Source organism: Chelonia mydas, chromosome 6 (assembly GCF_015237465.2).
Source record: "Chelonia mydas isolate rCheMyd1 chromosome 6, rCheMyd1.pri.v2, whole genome shotgun sequence".
Lineage (NCBI taxonomy): Eukaryota > Metazoa > Chordata > Testudines > Cheloniidae > Chelonia > Chelonia mydas.
In genome coordinates, this window is record NC_051246.2 from 89,119,137 (window position 1) to 89,139,923 (window position 20,787).

The 20,787-nt window shown below is 43.2% G+C and overlaps 1 protein-coding gene across 7 annotated transcripts in view; it reads left to right on the forward strand.

Annotated features, from left to right (window-relative positions):
* The window catches only part of TTC6 (tetratricopeptide repeat domain 6), a 127,022-nt gene that overhangs the window by 84,759 nt on the left and 21,476 nt on the right, over nt 1–20,787 (forward strand). For all 7 annotated transcript variants that reach the window (XM_043549411.1, XM_043549412.1, XM_043549409.1 and 4 more), the window contains 6 exons: nt 1,099–1,249; nt 2,024–2,106; nt 4,113–4,189; nt 5,720–5,880; nt 15,428–15,562; nt 17,904–18,053. In XM_043549411.1, the coding sequence (XP_043405346.1) occupies nt 1,099–1,249; nt 2,024–2,106; nt 4,113–4,189; nt 5,720–5,880; nt 15,428–15,562; nt 17,904–18,053 (757 nt within the window). The remainder of the gene's footprint in view (nt 1–1,098; nt 1,250–2,023; nt 2,107–4,112; nt 4,190–5,719; nt 5,881–15,427; nt 15,563–17,903; nt 18,054–20,787) is intronic.

Sequence of the window (20,787 nt, forward strand, 5' to 3'; positions counted from 1 at the left end):
CCCCCTCCCCGAGTTGGGGGCAGCGGAGACAGTCTGCTGGCTCTGGTTCTCCAGGTACCATCTGGAGTGGGAGGGTATGTGATGCGGTATACAAACTCTATACTGGACAACCAGGGGCTAAGGAGCTGCTCTGGGCCTAGGTAGTTCAGTCCTATCACACTTGTAAGGCATGCATAGATTGGAGGTGGAGCTTAAAAGGGGAACAGAGTAGCTCACTTGTTGGCAGACCAGGGAAGACAGACCTTCAGCCTTTCTCAGCTCCTGAGGAAAGGGCTGACTGAAGGCAGGAGCTTCCCAGATGACCACTTGCCTGAAGGCCACTCCCTGAGGGAAGGAAGGGCCAGATTCTGACGCATCCTGAGAGGGAATCATTCCCCTCTATTTCGTATTAATTCCCCTTGCTTTTTGTTCATGGACTACCCTGGAAAGAGAGAGACTTTAAAGTGACCTGACTGGAGGGCCAAGTCACAGGAAGAGGCAGGCCACCACAGAGGCAGAGGAGGCATCGGCAGAAGACACCCAGTAAGGAGTGAGCTGCTATGCCATGCCCAGCCACAAGGAGGTGCCGGTGGTGAGTCAGCCCCTTCACAATACCCCAGGTGGGGCAGTGGCACTTCATGGTCTATCGCATCAAAGGCAGCTGATAAAATAACATAAGAATGGAGACATGGTGGCAAAAAATCAACAACCAAAGAAACTAATGAACCCTCTGTACTAAATTCAGCCTTTAAACCAGACAGACAGGGATCTAGGAGAAAGTCAGAGGAATGCTGATGAAACTGGACTTGCATATCACAGCCTCCTAATAAACATCCACCAAAAAAGGTGCAGTCCGTGTTTTGGAGAAGTCACGAATCATGCATATATACAGCTACCAGTGTTCAAGGGAATTAAAAAGGGAATTAGTAATGCATTTGGTGTGTGTTATGCAAGCAAATAGGTGTAACTCAAAGCCTACCTTTTGACTACTTACAGATGTGTTTTTATAATACTATAGTAATTAGATGAAACATGTTGTATTGGACATTGATGTATACAACCAAGTGTTTCATATTGTATGACAAAATGAAAAATAAGGTCATCTTTATTCTTTTTTAGTGGTATTGTCTTGGCTTACATAAATATTGGCTTGATATTACTGTTACATCTGGAGCATTACTATGAAGCTATTCGACAGTTCTCTAAAGCCATTGAAGTTGACCCCACAAACATTAGCGCTTATATATGTAGAGCTCAAGCATATCATCAGGTATTTTATCCTTTTTGGTGTTTTATATCATTATAACACTACTTTTACATTTTATAGTTGCTATGAAAAACATTTTAATAGATATTTATGCCCTGGTCCTTCAAAGACTTACATACATGCTTAACTTTTTGGACAATAAATACCCATATTGATTTTTATGGGACTACTTGCAATGCATAAAAAGCACATATGTAAATCTTTGCAGGGTTGGGATCAAAGACAATAACAGATAATCCCATCCGTAGTAATTGTAGTTTTAAAGACTTCCTCCATGAGCTGAATATTTAGAGCTCTATGGGCCTTTTAGGGCCTTACCTTGCCATCTATCAGTCCTCAAAAAGTGGAATGGATAGAATAATAGTAGTAAGAGGTAAGATTCATAGATAAGCTTTTGTAAAATATTATAAAAGCAGTTTAGGAAGTTTGCATGTTTATATCTTTAGTCAGGATTAAGGATCTCTGTGCTGTTTTAGGCATTTGTTTTAGTGTCACCATTAGATGTAGGGAGAATAGAAAATCCTGAAATTGGGTGTTGATAGATAAGTAAAGAAGAAACTGATTAGCAAATATTTTGTTTTAAAATGTATTTATTCATGATGTGCAAGTCACTGTGTATTCTACTATTATTTAAAACTTAAGGAAAAGGACAGTGTAGCCATTAATTTACAAATTTTATTACAAAGAAATCTCTTGTAGAGAAGAATACACTCAATGGGGTAGAAAAAGTGATTAGAGAGTATGTAGGAGTAACTGAATTTTTTTTCTAAATAACAGCTGCACAATTTACAGCGTGCATTAAGAGATATAAATCGAGCCATTCATCTTTATCCAACTGAATCCTATTTATGCATAATAAGGTAGGAAAGTTATCATTAGAACTTAACAGGTATTCTACTTTACAACTGTTTTCAACAACAGTAGGCTTGTTTAGTAGGTGTGTTAATATAGCTGATATTTTTAGTGTGTTTCAATGTAGAAAAGTATGGGTAATGGTAATATCCTTTACAAATTATATCCATGTAGTAGCAAAAGGGCTTTGGAGCGGAGCCCGGAGCTGGAGCGCGGAGCATCTCCAGAGCAGTGGAGCTGCAGGTTTTTGCCTGGAGCTGGAGCGGAGCCGGAGCACAGCTCCAAAGCTCTGAGTAGCACCTCACTGGTGTTACCTCTGGGATGGAGAGAAGGATCCAGCATGATATAGAGGATGCTGCGTGATAAAGTACATGCAAGGTCTGGGGACGGGGGAGTGTGAATATGGACAGTGACAACAGGGCACACCTATACTCTTCTAAATTCATATTTTAAATGTCCATTAAGAGTGGATAAATATTTCAGTGTCCTATCTGAAGAAACAACACAGTAAAATAAGGGTGAAGTGCTGAGTCCAGACTTTCCCCTAGGCTTGAACCTATGAGTTCAGAGAGAGTAAGTATTTCAAACCTGATATTTAGCTGTTCTCTCCAGCTTAGCCTAAAAGCTCCATTTCGGTGTAGCTTCACTCATTTTCTCTGTAAATCTGTTTCTCTCTTCACAGAAAATAATTTTGCTAAAGATCTTCCCTCTCCGAGTCTCAGGATTCTACCACCATTTGCTCTTTTTCCTTTTCTGGTCTTTATTTGGTCTCAAAAGCCAAATCTGAACTTCCCAGACTGTTCGTGAATGTACTTAGTATTTTCTGCATAGTTGGTGGTTTTTTTACAAGCTTCTTAAGGCTTGTCTAGAACCAGTGCACCATTTGGCATATCTAAATCCTGCCTGTCACTTCAGGCACATGCAGTTTGAGAAACTCTCCTTTGGCTGGTGTGGATTTCCAAAACTCTCTGAAAACTGACGTATTGACTAATGAATCCATATAGTTCCTAAAGTATGCATAAAATACATTTTTAATCATGAACTAATTCCTTCACTCCACTCCTCCCAAATTAGTGAAAGGTACCAGCCCTTACTAAGTCAAACAGATAAGCCAGTTTTCATCTGAGAGGAACCAAATAAACTGTAGAAAATGTTTAAGAAGTGAGAACATCTGATTGTCATCTCATCTCAGTGCAGAAGGCCAACTCAATGCTCTATGCATCAATTAAAACTCACATTAAGGACTTAAAGTAAGGCTGTACTCTAAATAGTGAATATATAAAAATGTTGTCTTAATCAATATTCCTTGTGTGCATTTCAAGTCCTCTCTGCTTACTTTAGGAACAACAATAAGTTTTTACTGCTTTTTGCTCTTATCAGTACTATAGAGCCGCAACAAACTTAAGAAGGAATGGGCGAAAAGTTCGTCCTTCTTGTTCATCATCAAAAGAGTTTACTAAGTTTCAAGTCAGTCCCACCTCTGTTACCCCAATACCAAGAGTGGGGTGGTGCAGGTATCTCTGAAAGCCTGATTTGGCTTGCAAATACCTTTACTACTAATGGTGCTGCATGAGAAAGCAAGAAACCTAGCAAGAAACCTAGCTTGGCCTTCAGAATCAGATTGAATTTACCTACAACCACTCTATGGTAAAACAACATTGATTTTAGAAATAGCATTATTAACAATATTTACATAGTTCTAGAGATAGTGTGTGTGTGCTATTAGCTGTGGAGCCCACAGAAAATGTGTTTTTGTGAGCCTTGCCATTTGAATAGCTATGCATTTTTAAAATTTCTTGGTGATAGTGTTTTAAAAAAGTATGTTCAGAAGGAACAAGAGGAAAAACCTGGATGGTATTCCTTTGAAGATGTGATTCTTACTAGAAACTTTAGACTTTTACTTACTCCTGAATTATTTGTACTTTTAAAATACTGCTTAAATAAGAAATCTTAGCCTGAAAAAATGGTTTTACAGTGAGCAAATTACATACAACAAAAATTTGTTTTGTCACAGGGGACAATATTTACTTGAGATGGAGGATTATAAACTTGCAAGCTTCTGTATTCTTCAAGTATCAGAAATGGGTGAAGGTAAAATCAGTTTAATTGTCTAGGTTCTTATTAACCATAGTATCTGAGCCCTAATGTAAGGAGTAATTTAACTACTGTAATTTATTATAAGGAACTCTGACACTTCCTTATGTTGCTTGCAATTCTTTCACTTACCTTTCTTTACTTGTGCTGTTTATGTTTATATTTTGACTGATAAATAAGGCTACATTTTAGTAACGTTTTAGTAAAAGTAATGGACAGGTCATGGGCAGTAAATAAAAATTCACGGCCCGTGACCTGTCCATGACTTGTACTATATACCCCTAACTAAACCTTGGGGTGGGGGCAGCCCGGGAGTGCCAGGGTTGCTTGGGTCGGGAGTGTCACAGGTACCCGGGTTTGGCCTGGGACCGCCGCTGGTGCTGCGGGGGGAGGAGAGGAGGCTGTGCGCCACTGCCCAGGAAACCCGCAGGCACTCGGGGGGGGAGGGTTGGTGGAACTGGCAGGCTCCCTACCTGGCTCTGCACCTCCCTAGAAGCAGTGACATCCTCCTCCCTCAGCTCCTAGATGGAGGCGCGGGTAGCAGCTCTGCTCATTGCCTCCACCCTGAGCGCCGACTCTGCGGCTCCCATTAGCCAGGAACCACAGCCAATGGAAGCTGTAGGGGCGGTGCCTGCAAGTGGAGGCAGTGTGCTGAGCCCCCTGGCTACGCCTTTACCCAGGAGCCGAGGGATGTCACCGCTTCTGGGGAGCCCCCTGAGGTAAGCGCCGCCCAGAGCCCTCACCCCCTCCCGCATCCTAACCCCCAGCCCTGGGCTCCCTCCCACACCCAAACTCCTACTGCTGCTGGGGGAGGCGGGTGCAGTGGCCCAAGACTGCCCCAGCAGCAGCCAGTGCGGCTGGCTCAGGGGCTGCCTGAGCTGCTCAAGCAGCCCCCAGGCCAGCCGCACCGGCCGCTGCAGAAGTCCTGGGCCTCCGTGACAAATTTGCAGCCTTACTTATAAATATTGGTAATAGAACTTTATGTGGAATTTATTGTAATACTTTGTATTTACTTAGGATCTTTCTTACTAAGATATCAAATAGCTTTACAAACATTAAGCTTCATAACACACCTGTAAGGTAAAATACTGCAATGGCTATAGTAACTCTTGTAGGTTGTAATAGTGGTCTTGGAGTGGCAGAACAAGGGCCCCATGCCCTCAGTGGGGACGATTCTATTGCCCCATTGACCCCTCAGCAATGCCTGTGTAGTTGTTTGAGGTTGTCTTTTTCCTTTTTTCTTTCTTTGGAGAGGGGAAGTTTGCAGATGCCCATGATTTGACCCTAACTTCGCTGCTTACAGTTGAAGTTTTCTACCTGAGGCTTTGATGTGAAAGGATTAAAACTCAATTCTTAAAAAATTGTTTGTTTTGGTATAGTGGTTAGAGCAAACAACCTTGAAGTCTCATGGATTTTTGAACAATGTAAAGTTTGTTTATCCTATGAAACTATCTTATATTTAGAACATGCAGTGTGAAATAATATAATATAATGTGACCATTGTTTGTTTGTTTTTCTTATTTTCAGTATCCCTTAAAACCTCTCCTGTTCAGCAAGCACTCGTTCAATCATTTTGTCAAAATCACAGTAAAGCTATAGAGTGTTTACTTGAGGTTATTGCAAGTCAGCCTGTGCCTTCCATATTTGTTCTACTAGGAAAAATACAAATGAAAGCCAAGAAAACAAAGGTTAGAAAATTATTTCTAAACTATTTACAATAAAATGCCAAGCAATACAATGTCTTGGTTTCTATAGCCTTGATGCTTTACAGAGTATCTCATTTTATCAAATATTCCCTGCACTTCAATGTTTAAATTACAAAAGGGAATAGTAACACTCTTTTCAGCTTAATGCTCCTGCACTAATGTTCCAGCAAGTGTTACACAGTGTTGTTTAAAACAATGTAAAATTTAGTTAAAAGAAATAATTATGTAGACTGGAGTTCAGTTAAATTTCATAATGTTGCTTTTTTCAAAACATAATAAAGCAGTGTGCAAATACTGTACTATCTAATGGAGCTAGAGGCAATACAAAAGTTTGGTTGTTTCATATTTGTAGAATGAATGTATAAGAATTTTAAAAGTGATTATAACTAGTCCCTCAGCTTTGTGAATACAGTACTTGCTTCCCATTGTATGTTACCAGTAGAAATATCATACTGTTGGGCCTTTGACCCAAGCAGTTAGACAATAATCACGGCCTTGCAGGGTTATTTTCGTTAGGAGGAGAAATAGATGATACAAGTCAGGCATGTATTTTGGTGCAATCCTGTTTATTTACAAAGAACGTACAGCAAGCCCTGTTTCCTCAAACACACTAGAAACAAACTGTACCTGGCAGTTTCCTTGTTCAGAAATCTTCAAAAGTCTGCCTCTCTAGCAAGTTCTGTGTCCAAGAAGCTCCATCCCTCTGCTTTTTCTCAGGATTATGCTCACAACTGCTTCTCTGGCTTTCTCTTGTATTGCATACACATGCACATAGCTTGCAGAAAGAAAACGCTTACATCCTGTGTTTCCACTAGGCAAAACCCCTTGAACCACATCATCATATAGCCTAGTGCCTTAGGCAGTAGCCTCCATTATTACATCTGTCTCACCACAGAAAAGGGGCTTAATGTTTTCCTTATACTTCACCTGAGAGAAAGGTAATTAGCTCATCCATTGGCTTTAACCATGGCTGTGATAGTTTCTGGATCAATGACTCCTTGATGGCAGCCATTAGTAACTTTCAGCATAAGAGTACTCTAGGCATTAGGGATAGAGCCTGAAAACATGCTGTCATGGTTGCAGGTCTATCTGCACCACTGTCCCCTTTCTGGTCTCTCTGAGTGCACCGCCTCAGATGTCAAGCCTTGTGCCTTTACCTCTCCCAGAGTGGAATTCTGCAATTTTCCCACTCTTAAAATGGTCCCTGGGTTACCATACCATTTGTATCGAGCATGCTTGCTCATCAGGTCTGACTGAGTTCTGGCACCTTTGGGGAGTATGTGACCAAACAGCCTTCTTAAAACCAAAGTACTGTTTATTTTAACTGTGGGAATAAAGCATTTAGAGCGAGAGGATTTTAAAACAACAAACGGTCTATATGCATGTCTGTCCTACCACTCAGATACCATAGAATTTTCTCCAAGGAGAAAGTTGAGGATATACACCTTAATGCACTCACAGTTGCCTTCACCAAACAAGGACACTCCACCAGAGAAGTAGATCGCATCATGTACCAGGCCACTCAAATACCCCAAGAGAACTTACTTCAATTCAGAAATAAAATCCCCTCTGACTGCACACCGCAGTCTTCACCTCACACTGGAACCCATACCGGGTATCATCAAACAACTACAACCCATACTTGATGGGAACCCATTCCAAAAGAAATATTTTCTGAACCCCTTCTGGCCTTCAAACAACCCCCAGCCTCTCCAAGATCATCATTAGAAGCAAGCTTCCCTCAGACCAGGACACATCAACTCAAGGTGGCACCTGACACTGCCACAACAACAGATGTAAAACCTGCAGACATATCTCACTGTTATGATGATCCACACCCCCCCACAATATGCCTGTCACAGCATGTAGTATACCTCATCCAGTGCACTAAATGCTCCAATAGCAGCTATGTGGGTGTTGCCAGGCTATCACTACACTCTTGAGTGAACTCACACAGGAAAATGATAGAAGACAAAAACCTCTGGGTGAACACTTTTCACAAAGTGATCACTCTGTATCTGACCTATCAGCCCTCATCCTCAAAGGAAGCCTAAACAACAATGTCAAAAGATGAGCAAGATCATAATTTTGCTAATCACTAAAAATCATGGACTGAATAGAGACACTGGATTTATGGTTTATTACAACAATCTATAAACCCACTAACAACTGCCCTCAGCTGCATTTTCTCCCCATCCTTTCCTTCTTATGACTGGAGGGGTGTTAACAGGCTACTTCACCTTGAATGGTCCATTGAAATATCTGTTAACTACTTATGCTAAACAACCTATTCAAACCTTGTTTTTAGGAGTGACACTTTGAGTTAGGCTATGGCGGCACTACAGAGCTTACAGTGGCTGCTGTAGCGCTGTTAGTGCAGACACTCTAAGCTGACAGGAGAGAGGTCTCCCATCAACTTAATTACTCCAGCCCCCATGAGTGGCAGTAGTTTTATGTCCACGGGAGAAGCTCCCCCCGCCAACATAGCGCTGTCCACACTGATGCTTAGGTCAGTGTAACTTAGGTTGCTCAGGGGTGGCTTATTCACATCCCTGAGCAACATAACTTAGGGCATGGCTACACTGGAAACTTCAAAGTGCTATTGCGGGAGCGCTCCTGCGACAACGCTTTGAAGTGTGAGTGTGGTTGCGCTCGAGCGCTGGGAGAGAGCTCTCCTAGCGCTCCTGGTAAACCACCTCCACGAGGGGATTAGCTCCGAGTGCTGGGAGCACGGCTCCCAGCGCTCAGAGCCTGTTTACACTAGCGCTTCAAAGCGCTCTGACTTGCTGCACTCAGGGTGGTGATTTTTCACTTTTAACTTGAGCCAGCAAGTTAGAGTGCTGTACAATGTAAGTGTAGCCAAGCCCTTATACCGACATAAACTGTAGCATGTACATAGCCTTAGGGCATGGCTACACTTGCAGATGTAGAGTGCTTTGAGTTAAACCCACCTTCGGAGAGCACAGTAGGGAAAGCGCTGCAGTCTGTCTACACTGACAGCTGCAAGCGCACTGGCATGGCCACATTTGCAGCACTTACAGCGACATTGGGAGCGGTGCATTATGGGCAGCTATCCCACCGAGCACCTCTTCCCATTCTGGCGCTGTGGCTTGTGGGAAGAGGGCGGGGGTGCGGGGCATTCTGGGTCCTGTCCCAATGCCCTGTGATGCATCGGTTTGCATCCCAGCAATCCCTGTGCTTTCGTCCACGTTTGGCGCCATCTTTCAATGTTTTATGTACTGCGTGCTCTGTCTTCCCCTTGGGAAATGAGCCCGAAGTACTGTGGAGTATGCTGACAAGTCTCGCCAGCACGTCACGTTTGACAGTCGAGTTATTCCTTATGATACAAAGTGACAGTGAGGGCTCCAACAATGATATCGACTTGAGTAACGCATATGACATGAGTTTGCTTGTGGCATTCATGGACATGCTCACCACCGTGGAACGGTGCTTTTGGGCTTGGAAAACAAGCACTGAGTGGTGGGATCACATCATCATGCAAGTCTGGGATGACGAGCCGTGGCTGCAGAACTTTCGGATGACAAAAGCCACTTTCATGGGACTGTGTGAGGAGCTTGCCCACACCCTGCGGCACAAGGATACGAGATTGAGAGCTGCCCTGACGGTGGAGAAGCAGGTGGCTATTGCAACCTGGAAGCTGGCAACTCCAGATAGCTACCGATCGGTTGCTAACCAGTTTGGAGTGGGAAAATCGACCGTTGGAATTTGTGTTGATGCAAGTTTGCAGGGCCGTTAATCGCATCCTGCTCAGAAGAAACGTGACTCTGGGTAACGTGCATGACATTGTGGATGGCTTTGCACAAATGGGTTCCCCTAACTGCGGAGGGGCGATAGATGGCACACATATTCCAATTCTGGCACCAGCCCACCTAGCCTCCAAGTACGTTATTTTGCTGTGGTTCTCCAGGTGCTTGTGGATCACCGTGGGCATTTCCTTGACATTAACGCAGGCTGGCCCGGAAAGGTGCATGATGCACGCATCTTTCGGAACACTGGCCTGCTCAGGAAGCTGCAAGCTGGGGCTTTTTTCCCAGACCATAAGATCACCTTAGGGGAAGTCGAAATGCCCATTGTGATCCTTGGAGACCCTGCTTACCCTTTAATGCTGTGGCTCATGAAACCCTACACAGGGAGCCTTGACAGCAGCAAGGAGCGGTTCAACAACAGGCTGAGCTGGTGCAGAATGGCTGTGGAGTGTGCTTTTGGCTGTTTAAAGGGGTGCTGGCACTATCTGTATGGGAAGCTGGACCTGGCCGATGACAGCATCCCTGCGGTTGTATCTGCGTGCTGTACCCTCCATAACATTTGTGAAGGGAAGGGTGAAAGATTCACTCAAGCATGGAATTCGGAGGTTCAACACCTGGAGGCTGAATTTGAACAGCCAGAGAGCAGGGCTATTAGAGGGGTCCAGTGCGGGGCTGCAAGGATTAGGGATGCCTTGAGGGAGCAATTTGAGGCTGAAAGCCACCAGTAATATCTGGTCCCCTGCACAGGAGTGAAGTGCAGTGGTTCCAATGTTAGGAGGAATCTGTGTTTGCTACTCTGACTTGCAGTGCCTGTTTCTTTCCTGGGCTAAGGTATCTTTTACTTTATGCAATAATAAAAAATATTTTCAAAGCCAAAAAATCCATTTATTGAAAAGAAACACAACTGCTTGGGAAACAGAAAGGGCAAGGGTGTGGGGTGGGGAACAGTACAATCACAGATTTGTGTATGTCCTGTTATCATACTCAGCCTTCCTGTCTGGAGTGCTGTGCAATGAGTGCTGCACTTCAGGATGGCTATACTGCCTGGTGATCGGGGTTGAGTGCAGTGGGTAAGGGTCATAGTTTTCAGGGCTGGGTGGCGAAGCTACAGGTGTTGGAGGCAGCTGGTGGCGGTAAGAACCCGGATGTTGGGGAAAGTGGGTTGGAGGTGACATGGGGGCACAAGGGAAAGAGTTTTGGGACAAGGGCTACAGGGGGGGTGGGCACGGTAGTGCTCCGTCTGCATGGCTATGAGGGCCTGGATAGAGTCTGCTTGGCGCTCCATTATGCTTATCAGCCGATCCATGCTTTGCTGCTAGAGCACCGCGCTTTTGTGCCGGCGCTCCTCATTCTGCTGGCGGATCCTCCTTTCACTGTCACGCCGCTCCTGCACTTTTTGATTTTCATTTCTTGAATGCTGCATTACTTCATGCAACATGTCTTCCTTGCTTCTACGTGGCCTCTTTCTGATTCTTTGGAGTCTTTCAGCCAGTGATAACACGGACGGCTGAGAACTCAAGGTTGCATCTGTAATGGCAAAATGCAACGCTTAACAGAGGCAGCATTGTTCACACCAGACAGAGCAATGATTCCTCCATACTTAAGGGCAAGCACAGTCTACACAATAGCATAATTTGCCCCGTCCCAAAGCGAGCGCACATAACCCACGGGAGCCCCAAAATGGTGAGTAAACACAGGGTCAAGCGTGACTGATTGTTTCATGGCTGTACTGTCCTCTGGGTTTCTGTGCCTTGGGGAGAGCCAACAGCTGCAGGGGGCCCCTATACTGAACACTGTCCCCACATTTTCCACAGGAGTTCGTCCTGGAAGATACCTCGCTGCTGAGGGTGACCTGGGAAGCAAGGGAGGGTCTTCTACTGCAATGCGGCTTCCGCTCTGGCCCATATGCAGCTTGCCTGTGTGCAGCAATGGTCCCCCTGCCCCTCATGGCACAGTGGGGCAGACAAGTTAGCCTTACTGGAACAAGGACCACAGTGGCTCTCCCAAGAAACCTGCACAAGCGCATTGCTCAAGTTCTGGATGAGACCTTTGAAGAGATCACTGAGGCCGATTACTGTGATGTGAGAGAGCACCTCAATGCCCTATTCCGCATTTAGGCATGCATGCAGCCCTAACTCTCCTCGCCCCAAGATCCTGCACCGAATAACTTCCTTCCCAAAATAAAAGCCGCTTACCGGGAACCTCCTCTGGTGTTTGTCCTTCACCAAGCACCGGCCGCCGCAACTGGCTACCTTCCTCCTGGCTTGAGAACAGCTCCTGGCTGCATGCATCTAGGGATTCCGGAATGTCTTCCTCCGCTTCAGCACCCTCGCTCCCACTTTGGTGGTCCTCCTCCTGCCTTGTTGAACTGGGCTCTGAAGTGTCCATGGTGGTACTCGGAGTGGAGGTGGGGTCGCCCCCAAGTATCGCGTCCAGCTTTTTGTAGAAACGGCAGGTCACAGGGGCGGCACCGGAATGGCTGTTTGCTTCATGGGCTTTGTGGTAGGCATTCCGCAGCTCCTTCACTTTAACTCTGCACTGCAGTGCATCCCTGTCATGGCCCTTTTCCATCATGTCCCTTGATATCGTCCCGAAGGTATCGTAATTCCTACGGCTGGAGCGCAGCTGGGACTGAACAGCTTCCTCCCCCCAAACATTGATGAGGTCCAGCACCTCACCATTGCTCCATACTGGGAATCGCCTGGCGTGTGGAGGCATGGTCACCTGGAAAGCTTCGCTGAGAGCACTCCACGCCTGGCTGAGCAAACAGGAAGGGGATTTTCAAAATTCCCAGAGAATTTAAAGGGTGGGTCTGACGGTTGGTCACCTGAGGGCAGGGCAGTAGAGTTCAAAGTGATGACCAGAGTGGCTAGAACAGGCATCGTGGGGTACTTCTGAAGGCCGATTAGAGCGCACTAACAGTCCAGAGTGTCCAAACTGGCACCATGGCGCTCCAGCAGGGGCACACAAAACGTTATTCCACTCGCAGAGCGCTGTAGCCATGGAGTCAGAGCACTCTATGTGCCTTGCCAGTGTGGACGGGTAGTTAGCTAGTGCGCCCGGGGCTCCTTTAATGCGCTGTAACTCGCAAGTGTAGCCAAGCTCTTAGTTTCTCAGACCTGAAGAAGAGCTCTGTATAAGCTTGAAAGCTTGTCTCTCTCACCAACAGAAGTTGCTCCAGTAAAAGATATTACCTCACCCACCTTGTGTTACCTAAAGGCTTACCATCCCCTGATGGTCTGGTTCCTCAGTCTGATTCCTCCAAACAACTCTTTCACTCTCTTGAGAAAGTCTTCCTTTTAAAACTGCTATAGCCCTTTTTGTTCTTCTGAGTACCTAGGTTCTGTCCTTGCCTACTGAACCAAACCAGTCTGTATGCTGAACAGGAGATAGAGTTAGTCTTCCAAACCAGTGGCTCTGTCATTGTCCCTTAGTAACTCTTAAGTGTTTTCTGAGGAGTGGCTTATCTCGTACCATTCTTTAACTTCCTATTTGTTTCACCTTGTAGCCCCCCATTAAATTAAACCAATATTTTCAGACAGTAAACATTCCAATAACTAAGTCAACATACAGTATTCATAAATTATTACAGAATAGCTCCACATCCATCACACATGTTATGTGAGTAGCTTTATTCAGTGAGATTACTCACTTGAGTGAAATTACCTCTGTGTATTTGCAGGATTAGCCCTTAACCATTGTATTATAAGTGAGATGTTTCATGGCTATAAATTGAATATTATACATAGTTTATCACTGTTCGCACAGAAAACCCGAAAGCAAGTATTTAAAATGTGACCTGAAAAGTGGGACACATTGGGGTTTTTGCCTCTGCCTGATGTATAAGGAAGGCCTAAAAGATTTGGCTTTTGTTTGTTGGCATGTTTTGCTTGTTTGCTTTAGAAATTCAGGTGATGTCTCACTGGAAGATTCTCTACTGACTGGAGCATTAGTCAAGTTATGACATCAAAGATTAATAGATTCCAAGGTCAGAAGGGACCATTGTGATCATCTACTCTGACCTCTGTATAACACCGGCCATAGAACTCCCTCAAAGTAATGTCTGTTGAACTGGTGTGTGTGTGTGTGTGTGTGTATATAATATACACATAAAAATCCAATCTTGATTTTAAAACTTGCCAGTGATGGAAAATCCACCATGACCTTCAGTAAATTGTTCCAATGGTTAATTATCCTCACTGTTAAAATATTACTTCTTATTTCTGCTGTGAATTTGGCTAGCATCAACTTCCAGCCATTGGACCTTAGAATCATAGAATATCAGGGTTGGAAGGGACCTCAGGAGGTCATCTAGTCCAGCCCCCTGCTCAAAGCAGGACCAATCCCCAATTAAATCATCCCAGCCAGGGCTTTGTCAAGCCTGACCTTAAAAACTTCTAAGGAAGGAGATTCTACCACCTCCCTAAGTAACGCATTCCAGTGTTTCACCACACTCCTAGTGAAAAAGTTTTTCCTAATATCCAACCTAAACCTCCCCCACTGCAACTTGAGACCATTACTCCTTGTCCTGTCCTCTTCTACCACTGAGAATAGTCTAGAACCATCCTCTTTGGAACCACCTCTCAGGTAGTTGAAAGCAGCTATCAAATCCCCCCTCATTCTTCTCTCCTGCAGACTAAACAATCCCAGTTCCCTCAGCCTCTCCTCATAAGTCATGTGTTCCAGACCCCTAATCATTTTTGTTGCCCTTCGCTGGTCTTTCTCCAATTTTTCCACATCCTTCTTGTAGTGTGGGGCCCAAAACTGGACACAGTACTCCAGATGAGGCCTCACCAATGTCGAACAGAGGGGAACGATCACGTCCCTCGATCTGCTGGCTATGCCCCTACTTATACATCCCAAAATGCCATTGGCCTTCTTGGCAACAAGGGCACACTGTTGACTCATATCCAGCTTCTTGTTATACCTTGTTATACCTTTGTCTGCTTGATTGAAAGCTCATTATCAAATATTTCTTCCCCATGTAGGTCCTAATAGACTGTGATTGAGTCACCCCTTTGCCTTCTCTTTATTAAGCTAAATATATGGAGCTCCTTGAGTCTATCAGTTTAAAGCATGTTTTATAATCCTTTAATCATTCTTGTGGTTCTTCTCTGAACCCTGTCAATGTCCTTGAATTGTGGACACCAGAACTGGACACAGTACTCCAGCAGCAGTTGCACCAATGCCAAATACAAAGGTAAAATAACCTTTTTACTCCTACTTGAGATTGCTGTTTATGCATCCAAGAACTCATTAGCCCTTTTGGCTACAGGAATCACACTGAGAACTCATGTTCATCTGACCATGCACCATGATTTCCAAATCTTTTTCAGAGTTGCTGCTTCCCAAGATAGAGTCCTCCAAAAGTGTCAAGAGGCTGAAAGTTGCTAAGCAACTGCAACAGGAAGAGATTATTAGTCAGACTGCTTAAAGTTCTACTTTTTGTTTTTGTTAATACTTATTTAAACCAATGACTAATGAACATTTTGAAAAAAAGTTGTACTTAATCATGCCCACACCTTCAATTAGAGCAATTCAGAACTTCCAGCAAAACCAAGAAAGACCAGACTTCACATTTCTTAAATTTATAAGGCTAAAAAATCAAAAGTACTTTTCAGGCCTTCTTTACGTATAATAAAGAAGCAAAAAGGGCACAGGCCCAATTAAAAAAAATTCTGTGTATGTCACCTTTAAAACTCAGACTTTTTTTTACTAACCGTGTTTTACAAATATTAGAATAATATCCTTTGTTATTACAGGATGCTGTGGAAAGTTTTCAACAAGCATTAAAGATACTGACTTCTTCAGCAAAAATCTTGCCTCATACATTTGAGGCTGCAGAAATTTATTATTTCATGGGCCTGTGCTATATGGAGCAAGTCAGTTTATTACCGGTATGTATTTATTAATTAGAACATGTTAGCCTTGTGGCTTTAAGAGCTGGAAACAAGATTGACTAAAAAAATTAAATATTTTAAGGGTTACTTTCCACTTCTTTTTACATATTTTTACTCTTTAGTTTTTATCAGACCATCTTGCAAATGTGTAAACAATTTTTTCCATACCAGTATTACCATATTTAATTAGTTATGCATACTTTTTGCTGTGTTTCTAATGGAGGTGAAATCAACATGAATATCTTATTTGTACATTAATGTCTTCACTGTAGTTTTAAGCAATGTACGCCACACTGGGGATAGCATTTTAGTTAACGGATTGTTGTACTTTTACAGAAGTTAAAAAAAAATCCCTCAGCCAACCAATCCTATACTAGTTCAGTTTTTGGCATTTATTTTACACATGATATAAATCTTTTTTTTAACTAGGTATTTTTTGTTAGGTAATTTAATACATTTTTCTAGGTGCATTTTAATATTAAAGGACTTTTTTGTTCTTTCTATGTTTTTAACTACAGTTACAGGCTTGTTCATTAACAGTCTGATCCGAAGTCTATTTCAATCAATGGGACTCCTTTAGTGGGCTTTGAATCAGGCCTTATATGAGTAGGATCCATTTTGTATATTAATAATGCCAACTTTAAAAAGCTTATAAACCCGAGCCTTCCCCTCATTTTGAAGTGTTACAAAATTGACATTAGAAAATCTTTTTAAGAGTGCCTTTTCCTTATCGTTGCATCCCTTTTCACCATTCTTTCCTATATTCTATTTGTAGAGCCTAGTCCTGCAAACATTTATGCACATGTATAATGTCTTTGACCTCAGTAGGATTAGTTATCATCATATATTTGTATTTCAGTAGCACCTAGCGGTCCTAAGCGTGATCGGAGTACGTTGTTAGGCACTGTTCCAAAACACAATAAGAGATTGTCACAACTCTGAAAAGCTTACAGTCTTATGTAAACATGAGAGACAAGCATGGGTGAAAGGGAATATTATTATCATGCTCATTTTACATATGGGGAACTAAAGAACTGAAAAATTAAAGCCTTGATTCAGGAAAGCACTTGTTAAGTTCATTCCTATTGAGCAAAACACTTCAGCATATGCAAAAGTCCCATTGACATCAGTGGGACCTAAGCAAGTGCTTAAATGTTTTGCTGAGTAGAGATGGGCCTATGCATGTGTTTACAGTAAAGTTCATGCCTACCTGCCTTGTTGCATCCGGGCCTAAATTTACTTGCCAAGGTCACTTAGACTATGGAAGAGCCAGGAATGTATGCAGAGCTCCTGAGTCCCAGTTTGGTGCCCAATCCACTGAGCCAACCTTCCTTTCATATGAGTAAAGTTAAACAAATGTATAAGTGTTTACAGGACTGGATATTAGAGTGATATATCCTTAGGTAGGAACCCTATTTCTGAATAGAGCCTTGCATGCTTCAAGCATTATTTCAACAATAACAATATAAACATTAATAATTTCTTTAGTCACAGAAGACCAGTGAATAATATCTACAGTATATTCAAAGTAATTTTATATGACTAAAATTTGAAATGTCACCTGGAATAGGAACTTCCTTCATAGTAACTGTTCTATTTTGAATAGAGAAGCGTATAATATTTGAGCTGAATGGTCCTTGTCTTCTGTTTTGTGGTTTACCTCCAAAATGGATCTGTTAGCCCAGGTTATCACTAAATCTTCAGTTCATAGCAACTTTAAATTCCCTGGCTGACTTGATGTTTAGTTGTGAGGACAAGAGCTTGTCTCTGTATTACAATGTTGGGAGACTCACCAAACATAGTAGTATCACAACATTATTTTTATAACCCTGTTAGCCTCCTTTTCCAAGACAGTTATAAATGATAGTCAAGAGTGGCTGAAATACCTGATGTGGCATACCCTGACCACTAGGAATGGGTTACTTTCCCTTTAGAATATGTGGCTGCCACCACATTAGCAAATCCCCGAAAAATCTGTTTTTTTGTATGAATAAAAAAAATATGCAGAAGGACCTTAAAGAAATCACATTTTAGGTGTTCTTTAATGTAGCAAATAATTTTAGTATGTTAATTATTGATGGTCACAGGACCAAATTCTGCCCTTGGTTATACTAATGTAGTCCCACTGAAGAAAATGGACTAAGATAAGTATTAAATGAGGGCAGAATTTCACTTATTGTGTTTGTCTCATATGTTGTATTAAAATTTTAAAAAAGTAGGAGTAAAATAGTGAAAACACAAGAAAAAATACTACTGGGTTTTAAAAGTTGATATTCTGCCTATGATTGCAATTGTGCAAGTAGATTGCATTAATTCAAACCATTATGTCATCTTTTAGGCCTTTGAAGCTTTTAGCCTTGCTGTCAAGATATACGCAAATTATTCTGATGCTTTTTATCAGAGAGGGCTGTGCAGAATGCAACTCAAACAAGCTAACTGCATCCAAGATTTCAATCGAGCACTTGCCATTAATCCAAAACATTTTCAGGTAATACTGAATTTATAATTCTGATGGTTTTCTTTTGGGTAGATTTTGAGAGCAGTTTTAAAGAATTCTGAAGTCAGGGCCAGTTAGGCAGGCAGAACTGCAGGGTCTCAATGCATGAATGAGATGGTGGTGTAGGAAGGAGGGGTTTAGATTATTAGAAACTGGGGTACCTTTTGGGAAAGGGGAGCCTATGCAGGAAGACTGGGCTCCACTTAAACCAAAATGGAACCAGATTGCTGGCACATAAAATTAAAAAGGTCTTAGAGTGGTTTTTATACTAAGAGCTGGGGAAAAGTCAACAGGTCTGGAGGAGCACGTGGTTCCAACAGAGACATTCCTTAGGGCAGTGGTTCTCAAAGCCAGTCTGCCGCTTGTTCAGGGAAAGCCCCTGGCAGGCCGGGCCAGTTTGTTTACCTGCCACATCCGCAGGTTTGGACAATCGCAGCTCCCACTGGCCATGGTTCGCTGCTCCAGGCCAATGGGGGCTGTGAGAAGTGGCGTGGGCCGAGGGATGTGCAGGCCGCCCTTCCTGCAGCCCCCATTGGCCTGGAGCAGCGAACTGCGGCCAGTGGGAGCTGCAATCGGCCGAACCTGCAGACGAGGCAGGTAAACAAACTGGCGTGGCCTGCCAGGGGCTTTCCCTGAACAAGCGGCAGACCGGCTTTGAAGACCACCGCCTTAGGGGAGGATCTATTTATGGCGATTCTCTTTATCCTAGTAAGGAGGAGAGGATAAAATATGGGTAGTGTGATGGGGCAAGGCCAGATGGCTATAGAAAAGTAGTGGGAGATAGATATATTAGCTCCAGGCTAAACAAATCCCTGGTACCAGGTTAAGTGAAATGGAAGCTGCTCCAGGTCAATTAAGAGACCTGGGGCCAATTAAGAACTTTCCAGAAGGCAGGGAGAAGGCTAGGTTGATTGGGACACCTGAAGCCAATCAGGGGCTGGCTGAAACTAGTTAAAAGCCTCCCAGTCAGTCAGGTGGGTGTGCATGTCAGGAGCTGTGGAAGGAAGTTGTGCTATTGGATGGAGAGGCTGAGTAGTACACACCATATCAGGCACAAGGAAGGAGGCCCTGAGGTAAGGGTGAAGTGGAGCGTGAGGAAGTAAGGGCTGCTGTGGGGGACGTAGCCTAGGGAATTGTACATGTCATGTTTCTAAAAGGTCAGCTACCATAGCTGATACTATTAGGGTCCCTGGGCTGGAGCCTGGGGTAGAGGGTGGGCCTGGGCTCCCCCCCCCCTTTGCCCCCTGATTAATCACTGAGACTGGGAGACAACAGAGACTGTGCAAGGAAGGATAACTTCTCCTCACCTCCCTCGCTGGCTTATGATGAAAATGGCTCAGTAGACTGTGACTCTTGTCTCTAGAGAAAGAAGGGTTACGTGGAGGGTCACAGTGAGCCTCTGAGGCTAGCGAAATCCGCCAGGAAACACAGTACCCACAGAGGCAAGGACAGAGCTTTGTCACAGTAGGATCTAATGAAAAATAATAAAATGAAACAGAGTCCAATTCAATTACATCACATAATGGCAGACAGCTAAAAAGTGACAATTTTTTAAAGTGCTTATATACAAATACTAGAATCTAAATACTAAGATAGGTGAACTTGAGTGCCTCATATTAAATGAGGATATTGATATAATAGGCATCACATAAACTTGATGGAATGAGGATAATCAAGGGGACACAGTAATACGAGGGTACAAAATATATTGGAAGGACAGAACAGGTTGTACAGCTGAGGGAATGGCACTATATGTGAAAGAAAGTGTAGAGTAAAATGAAGTAAAAATCTTAAATGAACCAAACTGAACCATAGAATCTCTATGGATAGTAATTCCATGCTTGAATAATAAGAATATAGCAGTAGGAATATACTACTGACCACCTGACCAGGATGATGATAGTGATTGTGAAATGCTCAGGAAGCTTAGAGAAGCTATAAAAAATTAACTCAATAATAATGGGTGATTTCAACTATCCTCATATTGACTGGGTACATGTCACCTCAGGACGGGATGCAGAGATAAACTTTCTTGACACCTTAAATGACTGCTTCTTGGAGCAGCTAGTCCTGGAACCCACAAGAGGAGTGGCAATTCTTGATTTCGGTGGCACCTTTAAGACTAACAGATTTGTTTGGGCATAAGCTTTCATGGGTGAAAAACCCACTTCTTCAGATGCATGGAGTGAAAATTACAGATGCCGGCATTATTATACATGAAGAGAAGGGAGTTACCTTACAAGTGGAGAGCCAGTGTTGACAGGGCCAATTCAATCAGGATGGATGTAGTCCACTCCCAATAATTGATGCGGAGGTATCAATACCAAGAGAGAAAGTTGTTTTTGTAGTGAGCCAGCCACTCCCAGTCTATATTCAAGCTCAAATTAATGGTGTTAAATTTGCAAATAAATTTTAGCTCTGCAGTTTCTCTTTGAAGTCTGTTTTTCCAGTTTTTTTGTTGAAGTATGGCTACTTTTAAATCTGTTATAGAATGTCCAGGGAGATTGAAGTGATCTCCTACTGGCTTTTCTATGTTACCATTCCTGGTGTCTGATTTGTGTCCATTTATTCTTTTATGTAGAAACTGTCCAGTTTGGCCAATGTACAGAGGGGCATTGCTGGCACATGATGGCATATATCACATTTGTAGATGTGCAGGTGATTGAGTCCCTGATGTTGTGGCTCATGTGGTTGGGTCCTCTGCAAATTTAACACCATTAATTTG